This window comes from Saccopteryx leptura, chromosome 11, assembly GCF_036850995.1.
Source record: "Saccopteryx leptura isolate mSacLep1 chromosome 11, mSacLep1_pri_phased_curated, whole genome shotgun sequence".
Classification (NCBI taxonomy): domain Eukaryota; kingdom Metazoa; phylum Chordata; class Mammalia; order Chiroptera; family Emballonuridae; genus Saccopteryx; species Saccopteryx leptura.
In genome coordinates this window covers 64541587-64559548 of record NC_089513.1, presented here as the reverse complement: position 1 = coordinate 64559548, position 17962 = coordinate 64541587, and the positions used below count along the sequence as shown (strand labels likewise).

At 51.0% G+C, this 17962-nt stretch overlaps 1 protein-coding gene across 1 annotated transcript in view; it reads right to left on the bottom strand.

Annotated features, from left to right (window-relative positions):
* The window catches only part of ALDH1L1 (aldehyde dehydrogenase 1 family member L1), an 87173-nt gene that overhangs the window by 37212 nt on the left and 31999 nt on the right, over window positions 1-17962 (bottom strand). Inside the window, exons 2-8 of the mRNA XM_066353561.1 lie at window positions 14479-14630; window positions 12429-12663; window positions 11392-11557; window positions 9459-9560; window positions 8543-8632; window positions 7531-7668; window positions 4885-5010 (exon numbers count right to left, since the gene is read on the bottom strand). Of these exons, the coding sequence (XP_066209658.1) occupies window positions 4885-5010; window positions 7531-7668; window positions 8543-8632; window positions 9459-9560; window positions 11392-11557; window positions 12429-12663; window positions 14479-14605 (984 nt within the window). The 5' untranslated portion in view covers window positions 14606-14630. The remainder of the gene's footprint in view (window positions 1-4884; window positions 5011-7530; window positions 7669-8542; window positions 8633-9458; window positions 9561-11391; window positions 11558-12428; window positions 12664-14478; window positions 14631-17962) is intronic.

Genomic DNA, 17962 nt, shown 5'->3' with positions numbered 1-17962 from the left:
TGCTGCTGTCACACTCACCTCACCTTGACCGCCAGGTTCTCTGGGGTCCCATGGCAGTCCAGGCGTGGCAGGAGGATGGACATGCCGGAGCTGAGAGCACGGCTGGGGACCAGAAAGGCAGGGCCGAGCTCCCCCGAGCCATTCTGCACCCCCTCCTCTGAGCTTACCATGGTGCTGTGTCTAGGTTTGGACACCCCAGCATGACACTGGCGTGGGGGTGTTGTGATGTGGAAGGAAGAACAAAACAGGGGTAGAGGCCCTGGCCAGTTGGCTCAGCGGTAGAGCATCGGCCTGGCAAGCGGGGGACCCGGGTTTGACTCCCGGCCAGGGCACATAGGAGAAGCGCCCATTTGCTTCTCTACCCCCCCCCCCTCCTTCCTCTCTGTCTCTCTCTTCCCCTCCAGCAGCCAAGGCTCCATTGGAGCAAAGATGGCCCGGGCGCTGGGGATGGCTCCTTGGCCTCTGCCCCAGGTGCTAGAGTGGCTCTGGTTGCGGCAGAGCGACGCCCCGGAGGGGCAGAGCATCGCCCCCTGGTGGGCAGAGCATCACCCCTTGGTGGGCGTGCCGGGTGGATCCTGGTCAGGCGCATGTGGGAGTCTGTCTGACTGTCTCTCCCCGTTTCCAGCTTCAGAAAAAATACAAAAAACAAACAAACAAACAAAAAAACGGGGGTAGATCTGGGAGTGAGACCGAGGCACACTGAGAGGGCTCAGGAGGCGTGGGTCTTGTCCTTACTGAAAGGCCAGCTGGTTCTGTGCCCTCTGTCTCCAGATCTGTGGAGGGCAGCGGGGCCTGACAGCCTGTCATGTGGGCGTGTATGGAAAACGGGCAGGGACAGCTGAGTGGGCAGCACCCACCCAGCCTCCTAAGAAGGCTGCCTGTCAAGTCAGGATGGAACAACTTTCCTGGGCTGGCTACCAGCCAGACCTGTCAGGACAAGCGCTGGGAGAGGTCACACTCTGTCTGAGCCCCAGGACGTGGCTGGTCATGGATGGGGGTGTGTGCAGGCCCAATTAGGAGCAGCGTCCCATGACCCCTAGCCCCATCCCTCTCTGGCGCTCCTCTTTCTTTCTTGGAAGGTGTCCTGGATTTACCCTTCCCATCCTCCGTGTAACTATCACTAGCAATACTCAGCCACTCTGTCCCACATGAATGCTGCCTGCCTTTCATACTTCCACCTGGGCCCTCGCCCACTGGCAACAACTCTCCCTGAGCCCCCAGTTCACACTTAAATCCTGAGCATCCTTCAGAGCCAACGGCGCATCACCTCTTCCCTGAAGCCTTCCCTGACTGCTCTGCTGGCAGTGGCTACGCTCCTCCCACTCATCAGACCTGGGACCGCTGGTTACTGGCTGGCATGGGAGTATGCCACTGCAGAGTGCCCGTGAGACACACCAGCCCTTACTGGATGGGTGTGGAACCTCTGAAAGGCAGTGCACCCCAAAGCCACACAGCCTCCATTAGATCCTGGCTTGATCCCTAACAAGCCATAGAGACACAGGCGGCCTGCTGGCACCTCTGTTTCCTCACCTGCGCCAGGGGCTGCCAACACTGTGGGAGGATTCCTCGTGTGAGGCAGGCAAAGCCCTTGGAGCACAGAAGAATCTCAGTAAACATGGTGTTTGTGCCACCTCTAATGCTTGCACAGCCTCCGCTCAGGGGCGTGTGGGCTGGGCGGTTGCCCGTGATCTACCTCGTATGGCAATAGTCACCTAGTGAGTGCTGCTGAATGGAGAACAGAGGCTAATCCCTTCTACGGCCACCGGGACGAACCCTCTCCACCAACGCTGCCGGCTGCAACTGCCCCACATTGGCCTCTCCCTCTTGGCCCTCTCCCTTCCACGCCATTCATCTCTAGACCATACATCCTTGAAAGGGCCTAGCCCAGCACTGACCCATTAGCAATGACAGCAATGCCAATGACTGAGAGGTCCTATGGGTAGCCGTGGCGCGCCTGGGAGCCAGCCCGAGAACTGCCTTCAGTGGCCATGCGTCTGCCTCACCCTGGGCTCCCCAGCTGGAAATGAAGGCAATGAAGCACCAGCTTCATGGAGTTGTTCAGTGATTAAATACAGTACTATCCCCAAAGTGTTTCAAACTCTGTGTGTGTACACACTTCAGAAGTATCTGCTTCTCCTGACGACTGTTAGGTTCATTGCCAACATGTTTTTGAGATCCTAATAGGTGCTACGAAACTGACCTTCTTCATATGCATTCTCTCCTCTACTACTGGCAGCATCGATGGAGGCGGGGTTTATTCTTTCCATTTCACAGATGGCCTGAGTTGTAGCAGCTTTTGACTCAGGCCTAGCTCTACAAATACACAATCTCATCCCACCCTGAGTGCTGCTCAGTTGTAAGCTCCAGGAGGCCAGTTTGTCCAGCTCGCCTTGTCATCTCAGCACTGGCATTGGGCCAGCGCCAGAGCAATTGCTCCAAGAATTTTTTTTTTTTTTTTTTTTTGTATTTTTCTGAAGTTGGAAATGGGGAGGTAGTCAGACAGACTCCCGCATGCGCCCGACCGGGATCCACCCAGCATGTCCACCAGGGGGTGATGCTCTGCCCCTCTGGGGCGTCGCTCTGCCTCAATCAGAGCCATTCTAGCGCCTGAGGTAGAAGCCACAGAGCCATCCTCAGCGCCTGGCAAACTTTGCTCCAATGGAGCCTTGGCTGTGGGAAGGGAAGAGAGAAACAGAGAGGAAGGAGGAGGGGAGGGGTGGAGAAGCAGATGGGCGCTTTTCCTGTGTGCCCTGGCCAGGAATCGAACATGGGACTCCCGCACGCCAGGCCGACACTCCACCACTGAGCCAACCAGCCAGGGCCCAGAATATTTTTTTAATGAATACATTTTTGGGGTTTTATTTATTTATTTATTTATTTGTATTTTTCTGAAGTTGGAAACAGGGAGGCAGTCAGACTCCCGCATGTGCCCAGCCGGGATCCACCCGGCATGCCCACCAGGGGGCGATGCTCTGCCCATCTGGGGCATTGCTCTGTCGGAACCAGAGCCATTCTAGTGCCTGAGGCAGAGGCCATGGAGCCATCCTTGGCGCCCGGGCCAACTTTGCTCCAATGGAGCCTTGGCTGCGGGAGGGGAAGAGAGAGACAGAGAGGAAGGAGAGGGGGAGGGGTGGAGAAGCAGATGGGCGCTTCTCCTGTGTGCCCTGGCCGGGAATCGAACCCGGGACTCCTACACGCCAGGCCGATGCTCTACCACTGAGCCAACTGGTCATGGCCCCCGTTTTTGTTTTTTTTTTAACAGTCAATTGTTCAGCTTTCTTTTTTTTTTTTTTTTTTTTTTTTTTTTTTTACAGAGAGAGAGTCAGAGATAGGGATAGACAGACAGGAACGAAGAGAGATGAGAAGCATCAAGCATTATTTTTTTGTTGCGACACCTTAGTTGTTCATTGATTGCTTTCTGATATGTGCCTTGACCATGGGACTACAGTAGACCCAGTAACCCCTTGCCAGTGACCTTAGGTCCAAGCCGGTGAGCTTTTGCTCAAACCAGATGAGCCCACGCTCAACCTGGCGACCTCCGGGTCTTGAACTTGGGTACTCTGCATCCCAGTCCGACGCTCTATCCACTGCGTCACCGCCTGGTCAGGCAATTGTTCAGCTTTCAACAAGGTAAGTTCTTAGTGTCCTCATGTCTCTTCCTTGTTGAGTCCTGCCATCTACACTGTGGTCAACATACACTCTCACCAGTGTGACCTTCTAAGTGGCCCTCCTCCTCCATCAGAGCCCTCCTTCCTGGGCTCCAGTGGCACTGCCTTCCTGTGGCTCTCTAACACAGGGAGGGGCCTCCCCTCTCAGCTTGCACTTGCTGTTCCTTCTGTCTTGAAGGTCTTCCCCCAGCTAGTCTCTCTGCACTCGGGCCTCCCTCCACTCAAGCCCGACTCTCCTCCCTGATTATTCCTTCTGAAGCTGTCCCCGAGCCTCCGGGGGCCATATTCCCTTCGCCCTGTTATTTCACAGCACTTCTCCCTGTCTAAAACTATTCTGTTCATTTGCTTGAGTGTTCATTGGCTCTGTTCCCCATTAGAAAGGGCACTTTCTGACAGCAGGGACAGTGTTTATTGTCACATTCCTAGTATCTGTTTTAGCACCTGGCATTTAGAAGAAGTTCAGTTCGTATTGTGTGTGTGTGTGTGTGTGTGTGTGTGTGTGTGTGTGTTGGCTGTTGTTATTTTTTTTATTAATTTTAATGGGGTGACATTGATAAATCAGGGTACATATGTTCAATTCATATTTCTTAAATAAGTAGTTGAATACATAATTGAGTGAGTGAATGGCTGGAAATTCACCCGATGCCATCAATTCAATAAAGCTAAGTATGATCAGTATCAGGCCTTCTAGGGAGAGGGTGATGGGTGGGGGGATCAGGGAGGTAGGAACACCTCTGAGAAGTGACCCACTACTGAACTCAGGTGAAAGAAACTGGTTATCAGAGAGGGAAGCCTTGCCCAGCCTGGGAGGAGGAGAGCCGGAATGGGGTCTGAGTCTGCCTATGACCCTTGAGCTGGTCAATTGCAGGGCGCTCCCTCTAGGGGAGCCTTTCTGGAAGGTTCTAGTGCACGTGTTCTATCACAGGACCTTGGGCTTGGCACCTGGATTTTAGCTATTCCAGGAGCTTCCGCTTCACTGTTGACAGTGAGTCCCTAGAAGAGTCAGAGACAACTGGCCAAATCTCAAGTTCCCCAGGGTAGAGAAAGAAGGGGCAAGAGGATCTAGAGAGCCCCAAGACAGGATAGAAACAGCACTGCCTGGTGCCAGCGCACAGCCGCAGAGAGTGGGCACAGCCTGACTCCAGGAAGTGCGATTCACAAAGTACATGTGCGGTGCCCCCGTTCCCACCAGTCAGGAGCCCAGGTCGTCTCTTACCCGCACAGCCTCCCTAGTGACCAGCTCCGCCTCCGTCAGCTCAACGGCGCTGCTGTCTTCCCCCTTGTAGAACTGCGAGGCTGGGATCATCCTGCCGTCCTCCAGCTGGATGTTCTTGACCAGCAGCTGCAGAGAGAGGGGTTGGCAGCACCTGTGGCTCCGCGCGCTAGGGACGGGCGGCCCGCAGGGGCGGGCGGTCCGCAGGGACGGGCAGTGCGCAGGGACGGGCGGCGCGCAGGGGCGGGCGGTGCGCAGGGACGGGCGGTCCGCAGGGACGGGCAGTGCGCAGGGACGGGCGGTCCGCAGGGACGGGCAGTCCGCAGGGACGGGCAGTGCGCAGGGACGGGCGGTCCGCAGGGACGGGCGGTCCGCAGGGGCGGGCAGTCCGCAGACACTGCTTGTCTCCAACCCTCACCACAAGGAAGGCCCAGGGGGTCTCAGATGACTGGAGAGGAGAGAAGCTCGGCGTGGGGACACCACGGAAGAAATCGTAGAGCTCATGCTCACTTTCCCTATCAACCCTCCCACCGCGCTTTTGTGTTCTTGTCATGTGTAATGACTTGATTATTTCTGTAATACTGACGCCCATGTATTAGACAAAATCATCCCAGCACTACTTTGAAAGCCAATTGAGAAAACAATTAGTCACCAGTATAGCTCAGCTCCCCAAACCCCGTGGGAACATCTGGTGAAGGTCATCTATGCCCCCTCTGGGGGAGGAGGCAAGAGGTAGGAAGAGGAGATGTATTCACGAGTAGAGGAGGACATCTCTGTCTGATAGGAGGTCTATAAGAATGGCATATTCTGTACATGCCTTAACACACCCCGCCGGAAATTCCCAAAAGATGGTTCAGCCAAGCGTCTCCACCAAGACTGCCTCCTGCGCTCTGTTGTCCCTGCGGCTATCTCAGAGGACAGAGTTGGCAGCGCTCCCCTGCCACAGGGCCTTCTGAACTGGAGCCTCCATCCTCCAGCTGCTGCCAGGGTGGGCTGTCAGTGGCCTACTTCTGCACCCTTACCCTCACCTATGATGGCAGATAAGCATGGCCTTGCACAGAGAGGCCAGGGATATGCCTCATTGTCCCCCACTCTACCTCGGGGTAGCAGAAACCAAGGAGCGAGTAATGTGACAATGCTGGGACATAATGGGCGGATGCAAGTCACACTGCAGAGCCTGTCCTGATTAAGGTTGGATTGCTCTAGAGCAGGGGTCGGGAACCTATGGCTCGCGAGCCAGATGTGGCTCTTTTGATTGATGGCTGCATCTGGCTCGCAGACAAATCTTTAATAAAAAATAATAATAACATTAAAAATATAAAACATTCTCCTGTATTACAATCCATTCATTTCCTACCGCTCATGTTCATGGTTGCGGGTGGCTGGAGCCAATCACAGCTGTCCTCCGGGACAACACCAAATTTTTATTGGATAATGCGTAATGTACACGGGTCATTGTATGGCTCTCATGGAGTTACATTTTAAAATATCTGGTGTTTATGGCTCTCTCAGCCAAAAAGGTTCCCGACCCCTGCTCTAGAGCCTGTCCTAGCCTGCTCCTCACAAGTGGTACATGATTTTTCAAGAGCACTCCCTCCATAAATCACACACAGGATCTCCTATCTCAGGAGCCGCTTCTATGTAACCTGACCCAAGACAGATCTGGTTTTCCAACTGTATTTATCAATAATGAATACCTAAAACACCCAACTACTGCAAATCACAGACATTGATGGCAGCCTCAGGCCCTCACGGGCAGAGCACTGCAGGAAAGCACCCAGAGCAAGCTCACAAACAGTCCTAAGCAGTGCAGCACACACCCCATCTGGCCTGGACACACCAACGCAGCCAAGGGTTCAACATCCACAGGGTTTGTCAAAATTTCTTGAAGTGCTCAAAGTCCTGGAATCTTAAGGCCTCGACCTGTCCAACCACTGCACGGAGTGAGCATTACTAGTACAGTACTGGGGCCTGCCGGTGGGTGGGCCTTGGAGCCAGAATTTTAGGGTGTGAATCCCAGCTCTGCCACACACTAGATTGGGTGACTTTAGGTAGGTTTTTAAAATCTCTGTGCTTAGTTTCCTTCTCTGTAAAATGGGTATAATATTAATACATATCTAATAGGGTTGTTGGGAGAATTAAATTTAATACATATGAATTGTTTTTAAAACTGTGCCCAGCACACAGAAAGTGCTCCATAGATATTAGCTATTTCTGAGTTGCAGAGTGTGCTAATACAAATCAGAGCATGCTATGTACCTGGCATGACTTTTCAAAGAGAAGGAAACTGAGGCAGAGAGGTTCAATGACCACACTCAGTGGTGCTTGGCTACTCTGCAGGACTAACACAAGCCCCGAGTTCAGGGCTCCCTGTAGAGGGCTTCTCCCTGGTTCTGATGCCCTCACAGGATGCCCAGTTCTGGCTGGGGGCACCTGGTCATAAGGAGAAAGAAATCAGCCTTCCTGATTCAAAGAAGTGGGCAGACCCAGTGGTCAGGGCACATGTGGACTCCAGATCGTACCATCTTATTTTCTCCTGTTTTCTCCAGAACAACCTGGGGTTTAACTGCAGGGCCAGGAACCCTGGCCAGGAGTCTGTGTGGCCTTGAAACTACGGTAGGGACATACGGCCCACACCAGCATTGTTACCATTTTGTTATCATTCCCGAAGAGGACCAGTCCTTTTTTGGTGACCACCCCCGGTCGATGGGCTCCCGGAATGGGCAAAGCTTCTCCCTCAGGCACCAGGCCTGCAGTGTTCAACGTCGAGTTGAAAAATGTCAGCTTCTGTTCGGAAACAGGACAGGAAAACCAGAAGATGGTGAATGAGAGGAGGTCCCCACTGTCAGCAGCATAGGCAGGGCAGAGCAGGACTAGGGCGATGAGGTGGGGTTTGGGGCCAGTGCAGTGTGTGCCTAGGAGTCGACCTCTCGGGGCACAAGCGAGGCCTGGAGGAGCCTTGGAGGCATCTGAGAACCTTAAGCCCTGAGTGACCCTAAGACCCTTTGTCCTGGCCCCAGCCTCAGATCTCAGGTTACAGACATAGGGAGAAAATCTTTTCAAGGCATCACGAAGTGAGGATGCCCACCATGGGGATGTCACCAAACACTGGTAATTCTGCAAGGGGTCTGTGGCAAGGGCCATGTGTAAGGGCGGCAGAGGGACTCCTGTACACAGTCTGAGCAGTTGGTCAGTGATCAAGGGTTCAGACATTTCAGGACTTTCTGGAGGACAGGACTGCCCTTCATGGGGTGCAGACCAAGTCCCCGCTCACAGTCTTGCCAGACCCTGATACCTCCAGAGAGTTTGTAAGCAACATCTGGCTTGCCTCCTGCTCGCCTCCTGGCCTGAGCATGCTGCCCCTTTCCTTGGGGCCAATTAAAAGTCAGGGGTGAGCCTGGGGTCTCCAGGAGCCCAGGGGTGAGAGTAAAAAATAATTTGCAACCAATAGCACTCAACATCCGACTTGCTGCAGGGTCTGGTTGCCTTGAACTGTGCTGTTCCTTTACCCTTTAGCCACCAGATGACGGGGAGGTCCTGTGGCCCTGGGGGAGCATTTGGGTGGGGTTGAACTTCCGGGAAGTGGCTAGTTGTCAACCAGTTGTGCAGTCAGTGGGGCACAGCAGTGCATCTAGCTCATCCCAGCCATGCACGGACATACCTGCCCACAAGCCTCTGTCCAGGCGCCTGGCACCTTGTCGTTCCCACGGATCCAGTTATGAATGGCCTCCGCTGGCTGCTCCCAATTGATCTGTGGGGCAGGACGTGTCTGCTCAGCTGGTCTCTCTCTGCACTCCCGGGCCAACTGGGTAACACCTCTGCCCTCCCCTCCATCCCTGATGACGTCTGACAAGAGGTGACACTCGAGGAAGAAAGTTGGGAAGCCTGGCTTCTTCTCAGACACTGGTCTGAATCCCTGAGCTGGGTAGGTCTCTCTCCTTGGCACCACATTCTGGGTGCTCTTTGAGCTTCCGACTTGCACTGGTTGAGTAAATGTAAACTGATGGTTTGCGGAAGACTATATACTCCATTGTGAGATGCCAAGGCCTTTTACAGAGTCTCCAGCATAAGTGCAGGTCCACCCCATAGTGCCCTACCAACAGCGTCTCCCAGCCTACAGGACTTACACAGACCCCCATAGATCACCTCATAAGCCCTGAGCAGAGATACGGTCCGTGGACACCCAAGACCTTGCTACTTGCGACAGCTTTGAGGAACTGAATTACTTTTTGTTCCTCATCATAGAGACTTCAACAACAACAACAACACACACACACACACACACACGCACACACACACACCCGAACATAAACTTCTCTCTGGAGACCCTACCTGCCCACTCTTCCTAAAGAGAAACAGGAAAAAGCCAGAAGGAACCCCGTTCCTTGCCTGTCCAGTTACCTCGTACCTTCCCCACCCCCAGCTTTGCTCACGCTTCCGCAGCACATGCAGCCCTCTCTTCTGGCCTCAGTTACAACCTAGATGCCCAGCCAGAAACCCAGCTTCCTCAGGCTACCCTCTGCACCCCCAGCCCAAGCACAGACAGACTTCAGGGTGGGCAGAGCCCTGGCACTCACCTTGGCTGTTTCCTTCTTCTGAATGCCCTCATAGGTGGCTCCTTTCTCAGGCTGAGGGAGTCTGGGGGCTTTGCCCTCGGCAATCAGCCTCACAGCCTGCACCTGGGAAGACCCGGTTGGTCGGCATCCCCAACATTAAGACTTTCCCCTTAGTGTTATCCCCTGGGTTCACCCCAAGTCTGGACCCCGCCCCACACTAATCATACATGCTCAGCGCACAACAGGCACCTAAGAAATATCTCCTGTCGGAAGAGGTGGACCTAGTCTGAATCCAATTCCAATCCGTACAATGGGAAGAAAACCCTGCCCTCTCTGCTATACAAGGTTTTAAAAGATTGTATAGAACACACACACACACACATTTCCATGCTTTTATCTAAAACCTTCCCTGCCTAATAAGGAGAATGGATCATGAGCCTCATGACAGCTTTGGAGGTCTGAGATTAAGCGAAAAGCAGTTTCTCTGTTAAAGGAAAGAGGAAGATTGTGGGAGAAGGAATCATGGTGGGGGCGGAGGGAAGTCAAGAAGCCTGGGCTCACTGTGAGGAAGGGGCTGCGGGGGAGAGCCCCCAGAGACAAGGACACTGAGAAGTGAAGGTAGAGTAAGATGTCAAAAGCAGGAGTGCCCCATGGGATGTTCTGTGGTGATGAGCACCTTCTACACCTGTACTGCCCAGTTCAGTGTATGGTGGCCATCAGCCATGTGTAGTTCCTAGGGACTGGACATGCAGCTACTGAGACTCAGGAACTCGATTTTTAATTAAAATTGATTTAATTTATAGCTGCATGTGACTAACGGCTTCCCTATGGGACACTGCAGCCTTAAAGGATATTTTAATGGTTTCCTATTTCTCTGTTTCATCAAATCTCCAGCGACTTGACTTTGCATGGGAGAGAATACAAAGAGTCTAATTAGCTCGCCTGAAAAATACAAGAAGGCAGTAGACCAGACCAGCTGAGGGCAAGGGGCAGCTGACAGGCCGGCAGCAGTGAACATTTTCACATCATTGTTATGCTGATTGCTACTTCCAAATAGCAAAAGACCTCCTCTTGGAGGCCACCTCCTGTCTCTCCTGCTGCTGCTGGCAGCTGAGAAGCAGTAATGTGTCTGCCTTTGGCCATTCCTGGCTCGCTCCTCCTGCTGCACCATCAGCAGCCCAGCACACACACCAACCCTTTGGAGTCAGGTCCCATGGTCGTCTGCCTACTATGCCAAGCACAAGTGTCTCTGATATCAGTCATTCTTGTGTCTTCTACTGCTAACAGAAGCCTCTAAGGGGCAGAAAATTCAGTCCACAAGACTAAACTAGAGGAATTTTTCTTCTCTAACAGGCCACAGCCAGTCAGAGGCTAGCCAATCAGAGTACTCCATCATTCTGGCCAGTGATAGGTTCAGGGTGATCACATGACCCCCAAATTGGCCAATCGCAGTTTTCTCTGATTTTTCATTCATCAATTCTAGGAGAAGGATTTCTCTTTCTCTTTAACCCAGACGTGTAAGCCTTGAGCTACCAGTGACTATCTTTCCTCTCATTTAAAGGCAAGCAACCTAAGAAAGAAGCTCAACAGAGAAAGAATCAGTGTGAAGAAAAGAGAAAAATAGAATCCTAGTGACATGGCTTAAGCCTCTGGATTCAGCCTTGCTTGACGTTATCCCTGCCTTTACTCTTCTCTATTAAATGAGCTAAACATTTCCCCCTTTTGTCTAGGGCTTCTTAGTTGGGTTCTGTGAGTTGTAAGTATGAGTCCTGCTTAATCCAATATATTTTATGTTCTAATCCTGCCTTTTTGAAAACGTGAAATGAGAGCTCTCTCCCCCCAGAATCCTGGAATTGGGGAAACAGATCCCAGGGGCAGGCTGGGCCTAGAAACGTTGTCTGGGACCAACAGCCCTGTGGGTACATGTGGCAAAGCCAGCTGCCAGCCTACTTACCATCCCTTTGATGCCTTCAGGGAAGAGGAAGCGGTTATACAAAGTGCTCACGGTGTCGTCCGGGAGGATCTCACACTCCTTCTGGAGCAGAAGGTCCCCAGTGTCCAGGCCATCGTCTGCCCAGAAGACGGTAAACCCCCCTTTTTTATCTCCATGAATTAGGGTCCTAAGGAGCAGAAGAATGAAACCTGGAGTCCAGCAGGAAGGAGCACAGAGAAGGAGGCCCTGGGGGCAGCCTTTATGGCCCCTGCCATACTCCAGCACACCCTCCTGTCACGTCAGCCCCTGAGGATTGATACCTGCTCTGAGCAGACTGGGAAGAAGGAAAAGGGTGTTTATTGACACCAACCATGTGCCAAGTAATATGACAAAAGCCTGGCCTGCCTCACATAACTTTATCTTCCCACTGGTGTAAGAGGCATTCCTGCCCCCTTTACAGGCAAGGAGACGGATCCAGAGAAGTGAAGGGATGTGGCTGGAGATCTTGGTGCCTGAATTCCAGCCAGACCCGTCTGAATGCAAATCCACTATCTCTGCCCAGTTCAGATGTCTCCCCACCCTGACTGCTCATTGAAACAGTTCCACCCACGAGACACACCCCGTTCATTGTCTTCTCCGTGCTGTGCATCATCCATCTCTACCTCTTTCTAAGTGGGGTGCTACTGAAAGTATGGCAGCAGGTAGAGGTTAGAGCAGACCTCTGGGCACATCGCTGGGCTTGGTGGCCCTGGCAGCCTCCTGGGTGAGGCCTCTGGCAAGCGCCTTGACACACTGTTTGCGAGTCCCCACAGCAAGATGGGAACAGCAACTACCCACTTTGCAGTTTACAGTGGGACTTCAGAGTGCTTAACGATGCCTATGCCCAGTTCTCGGGAGCCTTCCTGCTGACTGACAACGCTTCCCCACCCCAGGGTGTGGATGTCCTCTGGCAGCACAGGGCAGACCCCTGCATGACGCCTGCTCTGCAGCCCCAGAGGAAAGCTCCAGGCCAGGGGAGGGTGATGATTCGGGCAGACGGGGTGTTCTTGCCACCTCACCAGTTGATGGCTGAGGCTCCTCGGTGCCGGGGGAGCAGACTCGGGTGGTAGATGATGGAGCCGTGCCGCGGGGCATTGATGACTTCCATGGGGATGAACTGGCTGCAGAAGGGCAGGACGTTGAGCTCGGCACCCAGAGCCCGGTACTTTGCCACCACGTCAGGCAGAGCCTGCCCCTTCTCTCTCCAGCGAGGGAACTTAAACACTGGCACGCCATCCTTCTCAGCTTCCAGGCCTGTGGGACAGTGAGTGATAAATCTGCCCCTTTTCCCACCAACCCACACATGGCTACCTCTGCCTTCCCAGCAGTGTGACTCCTGCATCTTCTCCCCAAGCCCGTCCCTTTCAACCTTCCCCACTGCCCAGCTGGGCTCCGCCGGCAGCACAGAGGGTACAGCACCAACCGAGGGTGAGTTTGCAGGAACTGCTCTGCCTGGACTGACTTCTGCTGACCACCAAGACGTGCCGTCCGAGCCCCGCCCTCTCCCTCACTCCTGCCTGACCCCGAGCAGTGGCAGCTGACCTCTTGCTCTCACGTCACTCCCCAAGGCCTCACCGGGCCCATCACCAAGTTACTGTTTCTCCACCCTTCTCCTCTCTCTGTGGTGGGGTCTAGGACCCTGCATCCTGCAAAAGCTGGAGGGACCCTGACAGGCTGGAGGGAGAGAGGGAGGGGGGAAGAGCCTGCTCCTTTCTAAGAGCTCTTGTCTTGTGAGTGTCACTGCAGCCTCACTTCTTCACCCCAGAGGGGCAGCTAAGTCCACTCGCTGTCTTTCCAAAATCTGCAGAAGCAGCCTCAGTGCACACAACCCCTCCTGCTGGTGTCTGCATTCCAAGGTCCCAGTCCCTGTCCTCACACCCCTCTTCCTGCCGTTACCAGTGCCCATGGCTCACACACGCTCTGTATGGGTAGGAATTACAACCCCGGTTCCAGGCTTTAGCAGTTACAGCTCCTCCCCTTGTTTTCCCCCAGCCTTACAGGTGGCAGGGGCCCCCTGCAGTCACTATGCCAGCACCTTCAAGTTCTCTTTGGCCTGTTCCTCTTTAGCACCATAGGGCACTTCCCTGTGCTTGACTCTCGTTTAGCGCTCCTGATGTCAGGCCCCTGAGGGGACCTGACCCACTTTCTAGCCCCTTCCATTCCTGTGCCCTGGCATTCAGGGATGTTGAGTGAGGGTAGTATCAGTGAGAACAGATTGGACTGAGTTTGCAAAAGCTGTTCCCACTGTGACCCAGGGAATACTTCTGCAGGACATCTGAGGTAAGGTCAAGTAACAGCCCCAGCCTGGCTCGGTCTAGGTCCAGGCTCAGGGGCTGGTGTCAGAGGTTGCTTAGTGGCTGGGAGCTGGGTCATGGATAACAGTGGGATCAGGTCTAGGAACAAGGCCTGGCTGACTCTGGAGAAGTGCTGGAGCTGAGCCTGGGGTCAGCTTGCTCTACTGTCTGGGGAGACTCAACTTCTCCTTAGGAACCAAAGCCTTGTGCCTGGTCAGCCCCACAGAAGGACCCATGAGTGTCCCTGGAGAGTCTGTGAATCTGAGCTGAGGCCCTTGCATCTTGCCATGACACTGAGGTCCCCATCTCAGCCAGTGATTCTCAAGTTGTGCTCCTCCTAGACCCAAGGGCATGAGCATCACCTGAGATCCTCAGACCCCCTTTCATCCCTCTAAACAGAAACTCCCAGGGTAGGGCTCAGCCCTCTGTGTATCAGGCCCTTCCGGTGGCGGAGGCATAGTGACTCCTGCCATGCATCCCTTTCTGGCCCTGAGTCCTCGGGTCAGAGAAACCTGGAGTAGAGGACACGGCCCTGGCAGCAGGTGGAGCGCTTCCATGTCTCTTCACCTCACCCCCTGACTAGGTGGTGAAGGAGTCTCCAGAAAAGCTGGGCAGCAGATTGACAAGCGAGCAGGATTCAAAGTGGACCATTGTGGCCGCCATCAACCAGGGACACCCACAGCCCCACCACAAGATCCTGAAGGCTTCTGCTCCCAGCTGCTGCTACCTGCCTTCTTGGACACCCCATTTCCTTACTCCTAGGCCACGCACTCACCCAGGGGGTCTGCCTTCCCATTTTTGTCTGGGATGGTGAACACGCCTACAACCTCATGGCCTTCTTTCCGAAGGTGACTGTAAACTTCCTGGCCAAAGAGGCTCTGCCCAATCACTGCGATCTTCATTGCAGCACGAGTGGGTCAGAAGGACCTGGGGAAGGAATAAAGTTGCGGCATTAGTCTGGGCTCGCTGGCCTTGAGGAAGCCGGCCCTGGTCCAGGTGTGGCCACTGCACAATGCCTCTCCTGCGTGCCCCTCCCCCAACCTCTGAGCCCACTCTGAGGCCCCCTAGTGGCAGCCCACTGCCATTGCACAAGGACCGGAGGAAAAGGTTCCACCAGGGGGAGAGCAGGGGCAGAGGGCTGATTTAGATGCTACAGTGGGTGCGATGCACAGAGATTATAGAATCACGGATTCCTCCTTGAAACCCTCAAAATTGGAATGAAACACTGGGTATCAATTTCCCTGAGGTATATTTGAGCATATTTTGTAACTAACAAGTCTGTGACCTTGGTCAAGTTACACTACACCTCAGTTTCCTTATTTGATTTTTTAATTAATTTTAATTTATTGTGTTTACATAGATTCAAGTGTCGTGCCAAATACATTCCCCCACCTCCGTGTTCCCCTCAACATCCCCTTTGCCCCCCTACCCCCAACGCTTCCCCCCCCTTCCTTCCAGGATTTGCTTTTCTGCTCTCTATAACGCTGTGCTATGTATATATACTTTCACTAATCTCTCCCCCTTCTCTGATCCCATCCTCTCATCCCTTTTTTCTCTGACTGCTGTCCCTCTGGTCCCTTTGATCCCGCCTGTGCCTCTATTCCGTTCCTCCGTTCACATTGTTCATTGGATTCCTTGAATGAGTGAGGTTACATGATATTTTTCTTTCTCTGCCTGGCTTATTTCACTTAACATAATAGTTTCCAGGCCCAACCATGTTGTTGCAAAAGGTAAGATTTCCTTCTTTTTCATGGCCACATAGTATTCCATTGTGTCTATGTACCACAGCTTTTTAATCCACTTGTCCTTATTTGTTAATGAGAAAGATGCCACTTGCTTCAGCCTATAAATTGAGCCCTGAGACAGGAACCAGCAAGCCCTGGGCCTGAGGTCCTGTCCGTCTCAGCCTCACAGGAAAGCATGCTGGATGGACAGGCTTGAGGTCTGAAGGTGGGATGGGAAGTGGAAAGGGTGTCACTGGGCTGGCTAAGAAGGAAGACATATGTAGTGACGCATAGCTAGGTCATGCAAATGTCTCCAATGTCTGCTCATTTGCTCACCATTCTCAGATCTATAAAACCTATTATTCTCAGATACATTTCTTTAATTGTTCACTTGCAAAAACATACATACTTTGGGGGAAATTTTATTTAAGTTACATGCCCATACTCAGAAAAGTGCACAGAATATAAATATGAATGAATCTTGACAAATTGAAGACAACCTTGTAATCATCAGAAAAAGAATTACTCCAGAAGCCTCCCTGAGCCTTTTCCAGTCACTACACCCCATTGAGAGTAAATGAACTTTTAACAGCATCTGATACTTTTGCCTGTTTTTAAAAATATATATATTTCATTTCTTTAAATGGAATCATTCATTGTAATGTTTTGTGGACTTCTCCCAATCAATGTTATCCATGTTGTGGTACTGTGGTCATTCTCATTGCCACATAGTACTTCATTGTGTGAAGGTAATAACAATGTTTATGTATCCACTGTACTGTTGATTGACACTTGGGTGGTTTTCCAGTTTGAGAGTATTACCAGTAAGGATACTATAAAGATTCTGCCACATGGTTCCTACTGTATATAGGTACACATTTCTGTGGGGCATGGACCTAGAAGTTGAATTGCTGGGTCACAGGTATGAAAATGTTTGGAATTAGCACATTCTGCCTGTTTTCCAAAGTGGTTGTACCAGCTTCCACTTCCATGTGCTCTACATTGTGAACTTGTGCCTTTTCAGTTCAGCTATTTTGCTAACATGAAATACAGCTGTATTGGGGTTTTAATGGCTAATGAAGTTATGCAGCTTTTTCTGGGTATACTGGCCATTTGCATATATTTTTGTGGGAATTGACTTTTTGATTCTTTTGCCTATTATTTCCATTGGATGAACCTTTCCGCATGATTTGCAGGAACATTTTTGTTTTTTAAAAAATTTTATTTAGAAAATTAACTTTAACAGGGTGATATTGATCAATAAGAGTACATAGGTTTCAGGTAAACATTTCTATGGCATTTGAACTGTTGTGTTGTATACCCATCACCCAAAGTCAAATAATTTTTCATCACCTTATATTTGTTTCTGTTTTTAAATAATCTAGACCATGAGTCTTTAGAAAAATATGTATTTTTCATATATATATGAAAAATATCTTCAATTTTGTGGCTTTTTTTTTCAACGCTCTTATAGTGTCTTTTGATGAAAAGGGAAGTCCCTAAACTTAATATAGTATACTTTATCAAAAACTTTCTTTAGGGTTAATGGTTTTTGTATTCTATTTAAGAAATCTTTGCCCACACCAAGTTCATGAAAATAGTCTTTGTCCTCTAAAATCATTTTTGTATGACAAAGGAGAAAAGGCTATACAATAGAGCAAAGATAGCTTTTTTGACAAATGGCATTGTAACAACTGAATATTTGCATTCAAAAAAATGAATCTAGACCATATACCCTTACAAAAATTAACTCAAAACTTATCAAGACCTAAATGTAAAACACAAAACTAGAAAACTAGGAGGTAACACAGTAGAAAACCTAGAGGACTTTGGGAAGACTTTGGGTATGCAGTAACTGTTTTAGATACAATACAAAAGATAAGATTCATAAAAGAGAAAATGGATAAGCTGGACACCATTGACATCAAAAACTCCTTTTTGGAAAAGAGCATTGTAAAGAAAATGAGAAGAAAAGCCACAGGCTGGGAGAAAATATTTGCAAAAGTCATATCTGGTAAAGAACTTGGTGTTCAACATATACAAAGAACTCTTAAAACTCAACAATAAGGAAATAAACTACCTGACTAAAAAATGGGTCAAAGGCCCTAAAGATACATCATCAAAGGAGATATACAGATGGCAAATAAGCATATGGAAATATGCTCCACATCATATGTCATCAGGGAGATGCAAATTAAAACAATGGTATACCACTATGTACCTACTAGAATGGCCAAAGTCAGCAACACTGACAACAAATACTGGTGAGGGTGTGAAACAACAGGAACTCTCTCTCACTGTTGGTGGAAATGCAAAATGATACAGTCATACTGCTTGGTAGTTTCTTACAAAACTAAACATATCCTTAATGTATAATCCAGCAATCATGCTTTTTGGTATTTACCCAAAGGAACTGAGAAGTTACATTACATACAGAGGTTTATATTACTTCATTCATAATTACCAAAACTTGGAAGCAGCCAAGATGTCTTTCTGTAGGCGAATAGCTTGACAAAGTCTGGTACCTTCAGATTA